Source organism: Podarcis bocagei, assembly GCF_964188305.1.
Source record: "Podarcis bocagei genome assembly, chromosome: 16".
Lineage (NCBI taxonomy): Eukaryota > Metazoa > Chordata > Lepidosauria > Squamata > Lacertidae > Podarcis > Podarcis bocagei.
In genome coordinates this window covers 24,475,650-24,490,696 of record NC_138142.1, presented here as the reverse complement: position 1 = coordinate 24,490,696, position 15,047 = coordinate 24,475,650, and the positions used below count along the sequence as shown (strand labels likewise).

Genomic DNA, 15,047 nt, shown 5'->3' with positions numbered 1-15,047 from the left:
GCCACTCAAGCGCTGCTGCTGCTGGCACCAACAAAGCCCAGCCCCCTTCCTCCTCTAGGCAGGGCAGGGAGAAGCCAGGAGGAGGGAGGGAGGAGGCGCCGCTGAAGATTTGGGGCAGATAAATGAAAGGGCTCCACACAGCAGAGTGTTAATCTATGAGAAATTGCTGTCCTGATCCACAGGCCCAAAGGAGGGCTCAAAGGATTGGTTGGGTGCAGGGATACCAAAGAAGGATGTCCAAAAATGTCAGAGGGATCAGTTTTAGTGCTTGATTAAAGAAAGGTGTAGACTTACAGCAAATCAGCCTGCCAGGTCTCCTAGTCTTTACTAGTGATCTAGTGATCACTGCAGCAAGGAGACGGCTTGTCCACACCCAAGGAAACACCCATGCGTTCTTTATACACAAAGAAGAAAACACCAGTTTGGCTAGGACTACCCATCGGTCCAGGGGAGGGCACAGGTGGCAGATACCCAAATCTTACAGATAGTTCCCCCTTCTGGGCTCAGAGCCCAGTAACCCCGAGCCCACAGATAAGGAGAGCATCAAAGGGAGCCAATTAGCCTATATCAAAGCAAACGAAGAGAAACATCTATGAGCTCATGGCGAACCAATTAATTGTGGAGTTATCTTGACTGCCAAGATGGCGTTTGCAGAGTGCCTGGAACGGTTCAACACACTTTCTTCCGCAGGGGGCAGTGGTGGCCATGAACTTGGAGGGCTTTAAAAGAGGATTAGATGAATTCGTGGAGGAGAGGGCTATTGAAGGCTACTAGCCAGGATTGTTATGTTCTCCCTCCACAGTTGGAGGCAGTAATGCTTCTGAATACCAGTTGCTGGAAACCACAGGAAGGGAGAGTGATCTCATGCCCAGGTCCTGATTGTGGGTTTCCCCTTGGGGCATCCTGTCTGCCACTGTGAGAACAGGATGCCGTAATAGATGGGCCATTGCTCTTCTTGTGTTCTTACCATCTTATTGGGAGTATCTGATATTATGGGAGCAGAACTCTTCTCAGTCAACCTACTTGGATCCAGCTTCTTACTCTTTGTCTCCCCTTCAGGTTCTGATACTTCCTGGGGCCCCAGTTTCACCCCCCACAACCCACTGGGACTTTCCCTGGGGTCATCAAGTGCCATCTCCCCAAACTCCTCCCATTGCTGCCAAGGACTGGACCATTCCTTCCATGGCATCTCCAAGGGCCTCAGGGCCTTGGCCCAGTATACCTGAAGGAGCATCTGCACCACCACCGTTCAGCCTGGACACTGAGGTCCAGCTCTAAGGGCCTTCTGGTGGCTCCCTCACTGCAAGAAGTGAGGTTACAGGGAACCAGGCAGAGGGCCTTCTCGGTGGTGGCGCCTGCCCTGTGGAACGCCCTCCCATCAGATGTCAAGGAAATAAACCAACTATCTGACTTTTAGAAGACCCTTACGGGGTCCTCGCTGCGGGATCACATTCACCTGGTGCTATACCAGCTGCACTGGTTCCCCGTGGAGTACAGGATCAGGTTTAAGGTGCTGGTTTTAACCTTTAAAGCCCTATACTGCCTAGGACCCTCGTACCTATGGGACCGCCTCTCCTGGTACGTCCCACAGAGGACCTTACGGTCTTAAAACAAAAACATCTTGGAGGTCCCAGGCCACAGAGAGGTTAGGCTGGCCTCAACCAGAGCCAGGGCTTTTTCAGCTGTGGCTCCGATCTGGTGGAACGCTCTGTCACAAGACAAGGGCCTGCAAGACAGAGCTGTTCCACCAGGCCTTTGGCCAAGGCACAGCCCGACCCCCTCCTTTGGTAATTCTTCACAGAACTCTAGCCCAATGGTTGCCATTAAGTTGATTATGAATTGATTTTAGAATGCTGTATTATTTTACTGTTGCTAGCCGCTCTGAGCCCAGCTTTCGCTGGGGAAGATGGGATATAAATAAATTATTATTATTATTATTATTATTATTATTATTATTATTATTATTATTATTATCTGAAGGCAGCCCTGTTTAGGGAAGTTTTTAATGTTTGATATTTTATCGTGGTTTTAATATTCTGCTGGGAGCCGCCCAGAGTGACTGGGGAAGCCCAGCTAGATGGGCGGGGTATAAATAATAAATGATGATCATGATGATGACGACAGTAGCAATGGTTGGCAAGGCTCCCCCCTTTCCTATTTGTGAAGAAGGGAGAAACTTTCAATGGAGTCTGATCCATTAGTGTGGATGGGGTGCTGCCCTCAGCCAGCCCCTACCAGCCTGCCTGGTTTCCTCATAACCAGCCCAGCGGATGGTCCTGGTTGTCAGCTTCCTCCTCCTCAGTCTCACAGAATGAAGAATGGGGGCAAAAATAGAATTAGCTGCCTCTGCCTGCCATTGGCTCTGGCTCCCCCTGCTGTTCGGCTCCCTGCCTTCCGCCCTACTATTCCAGGGCGTGCCAGCTACCACTGGGTGTGGTTGATCCATTTTCTCGAAGGAAACCTGTTGTGGAGTCCTGAGGCAGTTGAGCAGCTACTGACTCTCCCCTCTCATCACACCGCTCCCCCCTTCTCCCCCTTGCCTGCCATCTCCATGGAGAATAAGCTGTTTGAGGGACACAGAGAGGGGGCTGAGGATAAATATTTTCTCTTATCGCCTCGTAGCCACAATCTCTATTCAGGTATCAGCTTGCAGGTTGCGCTTTTGAAACGAGGAGAGCCTGGGCTTGTCCTGGGCAAAAGAGATGGAGAAATGAGCACCACTATTATTCTGCATGAAGAGCTGCAGAGTTTTTGTCTGCTTTTACTTACACTTAATATTTGCATACCCTCCTTTTCTGTTTAAACCCATAACAAGGGATGGACAGAGAACATGTCAATTTCGGTTTCTCATTTTTCCAATCCTAAGTTCTCTACATTTCCACACCAGTTTGCAATTTTTTAAAAAACGAAGTCCTCATGAAAATTCATAAGCATTTTAAGTGTGAATTTCTCCCTATACACATTATTTGCATTAAATTTTCCCCAATATACACACTTTTGCAAAGCGATTTCCCTAACGCAATGCATCTTTCCATGTTGTTGTTGTTGTTGTTGTTGTTGTTGTTGTTGTTGTTGTTGTTGTTGTTATAGTTAATTTGTGTGTGGATTTTAGTATTTGCATATTTGCACACGTTACATGGTTAGAGAACTGACTTGCAAAATTCAGAGGAGAGTGAATTTCAGAGGACGGCTGTGTGTTTCAGTTTGCATATTGTTTTACAAATTGCAAATTAAGTACGGTTGCCTTAAAATGTGAACTGAGTTGAATTTCTCTCCCACCCCAACTCATAACCAAAGCGACTTGCAATGCCAGGAAAACAGGATACAATGAGGAAATAAAACACTGAATGGATAGATCTCTGAGGACAGTGTTTTTTATTTATCTAGTCATTCATTCATTTTATTTATTCATTTATTTAATAAGTTTATATCCCTATTTTCCTCCAAGCAGCTCATAGTGGTTCTCCTCCCTCCTCCTCATTTTATTCTCACAACAACCCTGTGAGGTAGGGTAGGCTGAGAGGCAGTGACTGGCCCAAGGCCACTTCAATGAGCTTCATGGCTGAGTGGGGATTTGAACCCTGGTCCTTCCAGGTTCAACACTCTGTGCCACACTGGATGTCTGTCCCACCCCTTCCTCCTAAAGGGTTAGCTCCCTTACACAGAAGGCAGAAGGGAACAGGACCCTGGACAGCTGCAAGAGAGCCCTGCAGGCTGGCACCCCACTGCCAGAGATGTTGTCTAAGCAAGGAGCTGAAGGTAACCAAAACTCCATGTAGCCTGAAGGCCAGGGGTGTTGTCTGCTCCATATCTCTGGATTGCAACAGAGGCACCTCCTGATTTTGCAGCCTGTGGCTTCAGCAAGGTTTGGGAAATGAAAATACTGCAGTAGACTTATCCTCTGAGGATGGTGGCATGGCAGGACTTTGATGGAGCAGTGCTTAATAATAATAATAATAATAATAATAATAATAATAATAAAAATAAAATAAAATAAAAAGTATACCCTGCCCCCCCGGGCGGCTTCCAACATATTATTAAAAATACAATAAAAGATCAAACATTAAAAACTTCCCTAAACATGCCTGCCTTCAGATGTCTTCTAAAAGTCAGATAGATGTTTATATCTGATGGGAGGGCATTCCACAGGGTGGGTGCCACTACCGAGAAGGCCCTCTGCCTGGTTCCCTACTTACTTCTTGCAGTGAGGGAACCACCAGAAGGCCCTCGGAGCTGGACCTCAGTGTCCAGGCTGAATGATGGTGGTAGAGACGCTCCTTCAGGTATCCTGGGCTGAGGACCAAGTACTGGGGCAATTTTCCACAAGTAAATAGCTCAGACCAGGGGTAGGCAACCTAAGGCCCGGGGGCCGGATGTGGCCGAATTGCCTTCTCAATCCGGCCTGCAGACGGTCCGGGAATCAGCGTGTTTTTACATGAGTAGAATGTTTCTTTTCATTTAAAATGCATCTCTGGGTGATTTGTGGGGCATAGGAATTCATTCATTATTTCCCCCCCCCAAATATAGTCTGGCCCCCCACAAGGTCTGAGGGATAGTGGACTGGCCCATGGCTGGAAAAGTTTGCTGACCCCTGATTTAAGAGAACACTGTAAACAACTGAAAACTTTGGCAGGATTTGAGTAATGCTTGTAATGTATGAATAACTATGGTAAAAATGAAGTATTTTTTGTTTTAAAAAAAGGAGAGAAAGTAATGGGGGGGGGGAATTGATAATGGTAACCCTGGAAGGGCGGAGAGGATTCAAAGGATTCAGGGAATCCTAAACAATGAGGTGGATGTTTTGTTTGAATTTAATTTTTTTATGTAAAACTCAATAAAAATACAGTGGTACCTCAGGTTACATGCGCTTCAGGTTACATACGCTTCAGGTTACAGTCTCCGCTAACCCAGAAATAGTGCTTCAGGTTAGGAACTTTGCTTCAGGATGAGAACAGAAATTGTGCTCTGGAGGCACGGCACGGGAGCAGGAGGCCCCATTAGCTAAAGTGGTGCTTCAGGTTAAGAACAGTTTCAGGTTAAGAACAAACCTCCAGAATGAATTAAGTACTTAACCCGAGGTACCACTGTATATTAAAAAAAAAAAAAGAGATTGACAGAGCAGTGCTCTGTTTGCCTGGCAGAACAATGCACACAATCCTTGACCCTTTGTACCGTAGGTGACATTCAAGCCACACAGAAACCAGAGGTTTCTACAGATAATTTACCTCACAAAGGAAAACCTCTTTCCCTCCTCCATCCAGGCAAGCAAGAGGCGTTATCAAAGTTCAAGGGGCACATTTCAGCCAGGCAAAGAATCTGAGCAGCACCAGTGAGAGTTGTGGCCTGGGAAGAGTCCTGAGGTCCGAGCAGAGAGTAATGGAGGGCCACATTCACATCCCCCCCACCCCACCCCAGGCCTGAAGTTCCTCATCCCTGTGTCAGCAACTGCCAACACACACCTGGTGAAGTCATTTCCGGCCCACAACCTGACAGTTATTCTTTTGGGGTGCACACGTCCTCCTGTCTTGTTCAGTGGTACCTCGGGTTACATACACTTCAGGTTACATACGCTTCAGGTTACAGACTCCGCTAACTCAGAAATAGTACCTCGGGTTAAGAACTTTGCTTCAGGATGAGAACAGAAATTGTGCGCCAGTGGCCCGGCGGCAGCGGGCGGCCCCATTAGCTAAAGTGGTGCTTCAGGTTAAAAACAGTTTCAGGTTAAGAATGGACCTCGGAACGAATTAAGTACTTAACCCGAGGTGCCACTGTACTCTCTACAAAGACCTGAGGAACGATATTATCACCTCACTCGTACTAACCATCCCAGGGCGCTCAACCACTGCCACAATGTCCTTTCTTCTATCAGATAAAAATGAGCAGATAACAGCAAAGGTTGCTAGGTTCATAGCAGGGGCAATCAGAATAAGGGCCACTAACTGACGGCTGATTCAGGACTTTAAATTGTGCTCTTATATCCAATTTCCTTTTCTGCGTATACTGTAATGTTTTACTGTTGCTATGGCCATTGACTAATGCAAATAAAGTTTTATCTATCTTTTGGGGCGCTGCTACGAGACACCCTTTGGTGTCTCTGCAGGGGAAGAACCAGCAAGGCTACGAAAAAGGATGAAGAGGCAGACACCCCTGGATATATAACGCAGTGCCACCTTGTGTCAGGAATGGTGAGCTGCAACTTAGCAGGGACGCCTTTGACGGGTTCATGATGCCCAGCATGGAGAGAAGCTTTTCTCCAATTCTCATAGCACTTGGACCGTGGACAAGCTGAATGCTGGAGGTTTAAGGGCAGATAAAAGAAAGGACTTATCCATGCGTGCGGCACGTTGTTAAACTGTGGAACTCGCTGCCGCAGGACACACTGATGGCCACCAATTTGGATGGCTTTAAATGAGGGATTGGACTAATAATAATAATAATAATAATAATAATAATAATAATAATAATAATAAATTATTTATACCCCACCCATCTGGCTGGGCTTTCCCAGCCACTCTGGGCGGCTTCCAACACAATATTAAAATACAGTAATGCATCAAACATTAAAAGCTTCCCGAAACAGGGCTGCCTTCAGGTGTCTTCTAAAAGCCTGGTAGTTGTTGTTCTCTTTGACATCTGGTGGGAGGGCATTCCACAGGGAGGGCACCACTACCGAGAAGGCCCTCTGCCTGGTTCCCTGTAACTTGGCTTCTTGCAGTGAGGGAACCGCCAGAAGGCCCTCAGCACTGGACCTCAGTGTCTGGGCAGAACGATGGGGGTGGAGACGCTCCTTCAGGTATACTGGGCTGAGTCTGTTTAGGGCTTTGAAGGTCAGCACCAACACTTTGAATTGTGCTCAGAAATGTACTGGGAGCCAATGTAGGTTGCTCAGAACTGGTGTTATGTGGTCTTGGTGGCCACTCCCAGTCCCCAGTCTAGCTGCCTGGAGGAAAAGGCTGTGCTCGATACCTCCACTGTCAGAGGCAACAACGCCTCTGAATATCTGTAGGGGGAAACCGCAGGAGGGAAGAGTGTTCTTGTGTTTGGGTCCTGTTTGCAGGGTTTCCTATTGGGGCATCTGGTTGGCCAATGGGAGAACAGGATGCTGGACTAGACAGGCCATTGGCTGGATCCAGCAGGCTCCTCTTACAAACTTATGTAAGTTTTGGTCAACTCTGCGAGCCTGCGTGCCAGCGATGGCCTTGGCCAGAGGCAAAAGGAGTTAGAGCGATGAGGGCAATTTTTTGCTTTTGTGCAATAGGCTGGCTTAACAACAACAAAACGAAATACCTTTTTCAGTCTGCTTTGAAAATGACAGTGACCAGGAAGTGGTTTTTTTTGTTTGTTGCTTAAATCCTTTCATAATAATAATAATAATAATAATAATAATAATAATAATAATATCATTATTGCATTATGAAAGGGGATCTCTGAGATTTGAAATAACTGGAACACAAGGTTTGTAACTCTGTTGTGCCTGGATCTTATTTGCGTTTACCTGTTGGGCTTTCTGAGTTCTTTTTGATTTTGGATTTTTTAAAAAAAATCTTTGTAAAAGAAAAGGGAAGAAAGAAGCCTATGAAGAATGTGGTGTGGTAAACTTGAGCAAAATTACCAAGAATGAAATATATGCTTCCGTTTCCATGGGAAATAAAATAAGTGTGTGGTGTATGATTGACTCTTAATTCCAGGGTCACGGGTTCGAGTCTCACCTTGGGCAAAAGATTCCCGAATTGCAGGGACTTGGACTAGTCCTTCCAACCCTACAATTCTATAGTTCTATGACTCTCCTCGTAACCACTTTGGGGTCTGCCCCCACTCCTTACTAGCCATGGTGGCTGGATTCTGCCCCCACTGTCAGTTGCAATATACCCCTGCGTACCACTTTTATTTATTTATGGAAAACATTTGAAAGAAATAAATAAATGGTGGCAACACCCGCAGGTGTGATTCATTGGGGGCCAGGCCGCGAACTGCTAGAGGGTGCGGAAGGGACCATGGTGGGGAGAGGAGGGGGTAACATGCCTAGGGGGTGGGCGGGATCTCCTGACAGACAGCTGCCTTGACTCCGCCTACCTCCTGTCTCTTCCCAACCCTTTCTGTTTTCCAGAGCAAACTGGTGAAGTACTTCAGCCGCCAGCTCTCGTGCAAGAGGAAAGTGGCCCTCCAGGAACGCAATGCCAAGCTTGAGGGCTTCCCGCAGCTCCTGCACTGGTTCCGCATTGTCAACGTCCGCAAGGAGGTCATGGAGGTGAGCTGCGCACGGGGTCTCGTAGGGGTTGGCCCCTGCCCCTTCCCAGGCCTCCCTCCTCCAGCTTCTTGTCCCTCCAGCCCCCCTCCTCCCCTTCCTCTGTTCTGTGTGCCTTTGATGGTGCTCTACGAATTTTGGAGCAAGCACAATAAGACGGGGACCAAACTGGGGTCGCTAAGAAGCACAGTGGAAGAATCATGTGCTGTGATCTCACAGTGCTGAGGTGTTTTAATTAGTTTAGTTAGTTAATTAGGTGATGTAAAGCAGAGGCGGGGGACGTGGGTGGCGCTGTGGGTTAAACCACAGAGCCTAGGACTTGCTGATCAGAAGGTCAGTGGTTCGAATCCCCGCGATGGGGTGAGCTCCTGTTGCTCGGTCCCTGCTCCTGCCAACCTAGCAGTTTGAAAGCATGTCAAAGTGCAAGTAGATAAATAGGTACCGCTCTGGCGGGAAGGTAAACGGCATTTCCGTGCGCTGCTCTGGTTTGCCAGAAGCAGCTTAGTCATGCTGGCCACATGACCCGGAAGCTGTACGCCGGCTCCCTCGGCCAATAAAGTGAGACGAGCGCCGTAACCCCAGAGTCGGTCACGACTGGACCTAATGGTCAGGGGTTCATTTACCTTTACCTAAAGCAGAGGCAGTTGAAAGCACACTGAGAAACTGAGGTTCTCTGCAAACCTTCACTTCACTTATGTTTCTTGTTTTTTAAAAAAGTTTCTACAGTGGTACCTCGGTTGTCGAACATCTCGGAAGCCGAACCCTTTGGTTTTCGAACGCCGAAAACCCAGAAGTAAATGCTTCTGTTTTCAAATGCGCCTTGGAAGTCGAACCCTTTGCGCCTTGGTTTTCGAACATTGCAGAAGTTGAACGGTCTTCCAGAACAGATTACATTCGATAACCAAGGCACCACTGCATTAAATATTGTATTGCATTACAAAACAGCCAAATAAACAAGGGAAAATACATCTAGCGTCTCCCCTTTCGATTCATAGAGTCTTTTCCGCAGTTCCTTTATGAGACGCTATTGTCAATAGACATCATGTGGTTGGAGGGGAAAGAGAGGGAGATGCGGGGGGTAAACAATGGGTGCACATGGAGATAGATAAAATCAGAAACATCTTCACTACCTGTTGCTCCAAAACAAACTAAGGAAAATTCCCACGACACTAAACAGGTCCACACAGTCCATGCTTAAAGCATGGAAGGAAGAAGTAGGAACACGGACCCCAACCGCATCCCATCACCCTTATTCTATCATTCATCCCAAAGCATCCATATAAAAAGGCCTGGCAGGCTAAAAGTCTATCATATTGCTGACTTTTACACTTCACTTCTTCTTCTTTTTTGTAACATAAAAACTTCATTAGGGCCAAAATTCACAATGTGGTATGTGGTTACAAAGAACCGTTCCCAGGATTGCCGTATTTTGAACCAGGGGCCTTGTAGTTATAACTCTAACACAGGCATAGGCAAACACGGCCCTCCAGATGTTTGGGACTACAAATCCCATGATCCCTAGCTAACAGGACCAGTGGTCAGGAATGATGGGAACTGTAACCCCAAAACATCTGGAGGACCGAGTTTGCCTATGCCTGCTCTAACAGTAGTTTGATCTCCAGTAATGAGTACATGATCATGTTTAAATCCATGCAAATAACGTATTTCACTGGCAGATCTCCACAGGCTGGTCCTTTTTGAAAGGCACGAAAGGAGGCCAAGATATGGTCAGTTGGCAACCCCTGACTCTTTTCCAAACTACAATTTCTGCTGACTCTCCCAGGAAGCAGTTTTTGAGATATGAATATACAATGACTCAGCAGAACCCACCTATGGCAGCATCATCATCTACCAGTGTGGTGTAGTGGTTAAGAGCGGTAGTCACGTAATCTGGGGAACCGCTCCTCCACATGCAGCTGCTGGGTGACCTTGGGCTAGTCACACTTCTTTGAAGTCTCTCAGCCCCACTCACCTCACAGAGTGTTTGTTGTGGGGGAGGAAGGGAAAGGAGAATGTTAGCCGCTTTGAGAACCCTTCGGGTAGTGATAAAGCGGGATATCAAATCCAAACTCTTCTTCTTCTACTACTACTACTACTCAGCCAGTCACCTTTCGTCTCTCTGTCCCCTTATGATTTGAAGCTTGCTTGACAGATGACAACCGGCCATTGATTACTGGTGCTTGAGTGTACTAGTACTGTATCCACTTTATCAAAATGATTGTCGGTTTTATTGCTTTTATATATTCTCTGATCAAATCCCTTTTTTAAGGTAAGAGACAAATAAAAGGAAGCACTCCCAAACATAAGCCGCACTCTCCTTCCAATTTCAGACCCTGAAAAGTTAAAAGTGCGGCCACACTTCTTTGATGCACTGTCTCCACAGGTCCACAAGAGGGCAGCATTGCTCAACTCTGTGAGTCTTTTGCCACGAGGAAAAACAACTTTGGCTTTCTAAATAAAGCTCAACAACTCCGACAATGGGTAGATCAGTGCCAGTTTTTTTAATACAGACTCTTGGAAGTTGGACGCCCCTGATCTAGCTCAAATGCATAGGCTTAGCTGGCAGCTCCTGACTAAAACACCTCCTTTTTTTTAGCATTAAAGGGAGCAAAATGAGAAAAAAATTGGATTTTTCTTTTTATGTTGGGTCACTTTCTCAGTGTAAAATCTGAAAAGCGACATAGGACCACAAGAAGCTGTCTTAGCCAGGCCCTTGGTCCATCTAGCTCAATACAGGCAACTCTGACCGGCAGCAGCGGTTCTCCAGGGTTTGGGGCAAGGGACATTCCTAGCCCTAACAGAAGATGCTGAGAGTTGAATGGGACCTTCTGTGAGCAAGGCAGATGCTCTACCCTTGAAAGTATCCAGCAATATCAAGTTATACGAAAACTGGTGCTATTTGCAGTAATCCTTCTAGTTGGTTAATTGGTTTGGCAACTTCCATGCACATGACATGTGATGCTAATTACCGTATTTTTCACTCCATAAGACGCACCAGGCCATAAGACGCACCTAGTTTTTGGAGGAGGAAAACAAGAAAAAATATTTTCTGAATCTCAGAAGCCAGAACAGCAAGAGGGATCGCTGCACAGTGAAAGCAGCAATCCCTCTTGCTGTTCTGGCTTCTGGGATAGCTGCGCAGCCTGCATTCGCTCCATAAGATGCACACACATTCCCCCTTACTTTTCAGGAGGGAAAAAGTGAGTCTTATAGAGCAAAAAATACGGTATTTCCCCCAAGAGTTAAATGATAACTAATCAGAGGCAGCTACAGGAGAGCTATGAGATTCAGGTGAGGGTCAGGTGGCTTGTCAATCCCAGCAGGTATATAAGAGGACGACCCGGCCTGCCCAGGCCGCCTTTTCCCTGTGGTAAGCAAATCTTGAAACTATAAACCGCTTCTGATAATACCCAGGAAACACCAAGAGCTGCAGCTCAGCAGGCCATCTGTTTGCATGCAGAATTTCCCAGGTTCAGACCCTGAAGGCATCTCCTGCCAGGGCTGACAGAGAGACCCTTATCTGTAACTTTGCTGCCAGTCTGTGCAGACAGTCCTGAGCTCGATGGACCAACAGTGGCCCTCCAGGCATTTTCATCTGGCCCTTGAGACTCTGCCCAGTTCCTGCCCCTCTTTAGCCCTGCTTTGTCTTCTAGGGTCGGGCCGTCCAACCTCTCTGCCCAAGCAGGCTGCAAGAGTCCTTTGACACAGATAGTATTGTTTCTTTTTTTCAATCTCATTCACTTCTTTCTTTCTTTCCCCCCACACTCTATCTTTTTATAGATGAAATTTTCTTAATAAAATATTATTAATCGTAAAAACAACAACACACAGACCCCAGGGGCTGCACACTGAATTTTAATTTCTGTATCGTAAATCAAAGCTGTTCGCAGTATAGTTAATATTATTTAATATGCATGGTTAATGGCTCAAATGTGTCCTTGAACTGCAATGGGGCCTCTTAGAATCATAGAATTGTAGAGTTGGGAGGGATCCCAAGGGTCATCTAGCTCAAGCCCTATAATTCAGGAATCTCAACTAGACCATACGTTACAGGTGGCCACCCGACCTCTGCTGCAGGGATACTGGAGTGGCTTGCTGGTTCCTGCTCCAGGTGGATCACGTTTGGTCAAAACTCTCCACTATGACCTGTCCATCTTGGGTGTCCCTGCACGGCATCGCTCATAGCTTCTCTGAGTAATTCAAGCCCCTTCGCCACGACAAGGCAATGATCCATGAAGGGGCAACCTCTGCTTAAACTCCCCCAAAGAAGGAGAGTCTACCACCTCCTGAGCGAGACCTGTCGAACAGATCTTACTGTCAGAAAGTTCTTCCTGATGTTTAGTCGGAATCTCTTTTGCATTTAGTTGGAATCTTTGCATTGTTCTGTATAATTGCGGTTTCAACGAAAGATCTTTTGTTCAGTTCAAATCTCTCTCTCTCTCTCTTTAAAAAACATTTATTCAAAAGTTACAATGCAGTACATTTTCAATCAATATCTGCAGTTCAAATATCTGAAACCACCATTCTGCCTGAGCCCCACAGGAGCCCCATAGGGCGAGGTTACGCTTATTTCGCAGGAGAGCTGTTTGCGATGTCACCAGGTAATCTTCGCTACCCAGAGAAAACTCCCAGTTGCCCTTGGCAACCGAGCAAGTGACTGAACAGCTCGATGTCACATTCAGAAATGCAACTCGTTAATACCTTCTTGGCTTCTTGCTTTTTTGCAAAAGCCTCTCGGAGAGCTCGGGAGCGATCTTGCCCACCCCCGCAGCGCCTTAAATTGCCATTTCCATGGGATTGCTGGCCCTTGGCTATTTCTAGGAATAGAAACTTCATAAATATTGAATCTGTTACTTACCTTGGCTCCATCTGCAGCACACGTTTAAAGCGGTGTTGTAACCCTTAAAGCAGCCCTGGGTTCCCTCAGAGAATCCTGGGAGCTGTAGTTTGTTACAGGTGCTGAGAGTTGTTAGGAGACTCCCCACACCCTGTTCCCTTCACAGAGCTACTGTTCCCAGAGTGGTTTAACAACCTCTCCCTCTTCCAGGGAGCTCTGGGAATTGTAGCTCTTGTGAGGGGAACAGAGATCTCCTAGCAACTCTGAGCACCCTTAGCAAACTACAGTTCCCAGAATCCTTGGGAGGAAACCAAGACTATTTAAAATGGTACAACACTGCTTTAAATGTATAGTGCAGATGACAACATTTTAAGATCCAGGGAGGAGAGAAAAGCAGCGTGTTTATACTCTCCAACATTTCTCCAATAAAAACAGGGACATCCTATATAATAATAATAATAATAATAATAATAATAATAATAATAATAATACAGTCAAATCTCGGATCATGAACGCCTTTGTTTTGGAGTGTTTTGGCTCCTGAGTGCCAAAAACCCCGGATGTAAATGCTCCAGTTTTTAAATGTTTTTTGGAAGCTGAACGTCTGACATGTCTTCCGCTTGAGTGCAGGAAGCTCCTGCAACTGATCGGAAGCCGTGCCTTGGTTGTTGAATACTTCAGAAGCTGAATGGACTTTCAGAATGGATTATGTTTGACAACTGAGGTTTGACTGTAATAATAATAATAGTAATAATTTTATTATTTGTACCCTGCCCAGCTGACTGGGTTGCCCCAGCCACTCTGGGCAGCTTCTAACATATATAAAAACACAACAGAACATTTAAAAACTTCCATGTAAATCAAATCAATAGACCAATATATATAACTGGATCACCCCTTAAGGAAAGCCTTGCGTTAGTAGTAGCAGTCATTGGGAGCAGGTGCCTCTTGGAGCTGGTAGGGTGCTAGGCATGGAGACCAACAGTAAAGGGACCCCTGACCATTAGGTCCAGTCGCAGATGACTCTGGGGTTGTGGCGCTTATCTCACTTAATTGGCTGAGGGAGCCGGCGTACAGCTTCTGTGCCATGTGGCCAGCATGACTAAGCTGCTTCTGGCGAACCAGAGCAGCGCACGGAAACGCTGTTTACTGTATTTTTCACTCTATAAGACGCACCAGACCATAAGACTGGTTTCTGGAGGAGGAAAACAAGAAAAAAAAAAATTCTGAATCCCAGAAGCCAGAACAGCAAGAGGGATCGCTGCACAGCGAAAGCAGTGATCCCTCTTGCTGTTCTGGCTTCTGGGATAGCTGCGCAGCCTGCATTCGCTCCATAACACACAGACACATTTCCCCTTACTTTTTAGGAGGGGAAAAGTGAGTCTTATAGAGCAAAAAATGCGGTACCTTCCTGCCCGAGCGGTACCTATTTATCTACTTGCACTTGACGTGTTTTCAAACTGCTAGGTTGGCAGGAGCAGGGACCGAGCAACGGGAGCTCACTCCGTCATGGGGATTCAAACCGCCAACCTTCTGATCGGCAACCCCAAGAGGCTCAGTGGTTTAGACTACAGTGCCACCTGCATCCCTTAGACCAACAGTAGGTGGCGCTAAAGACAAAGGCAGACAGAGGCCAATTTAATTCCAGTTTTGATACCATCCTCCCTGCTGGGGTAGCACTGAGATGGGGTGGGGAGTGGGGAGGAAGCTGCCAGGCAAGGTCCCAGCCCTGAATGTGCTGTAAAGAAGATGTCAGGCAGGCAGGTAGGGACTAGTTAAGTGCCCCATTTGCCCTGGGTTGTATCCAATATTACCATTTAATTTTTGCCTGGTTTTGTGCCTACAAAATAAAAAGAAAAGATTAAAAAAATGTAAACCATAATGCGACACAGCCTGGAAGGACAGAAGTCCAAAAATACAGTGTGGCTCCAAAGGGATAATAAAGTGTTAACTCATTCAAAGGTT

The 15,047-nt window shown here is 46.5% G+C and overlaps 1 protein-coding gene across 1 annotated transcript in view; it reads left to right on the top strand.

The window, feature by feature from the left end:
- KSR2 (kinase suppressor of ras 2) overlaps window positions 1-15,047 on the top strand; it is a gene marked incomplete at its 3' end in the record, with an annotated part of 190,741 nt that overhangs the window by 20,135 nt on the left and 155,559 nt on the right. Inside the window, exon 2 of the mRNA XM_081175270.1 lies at window positions 8,108-8,248. Within this exon, the coding sequence (XP_081031396.1) occupies window positions 8,108-8,248 (141 nt within the window). The remainder of the gene's footprint in view (window positions 1-8,107; window positions 8,249-15,047) is intronic.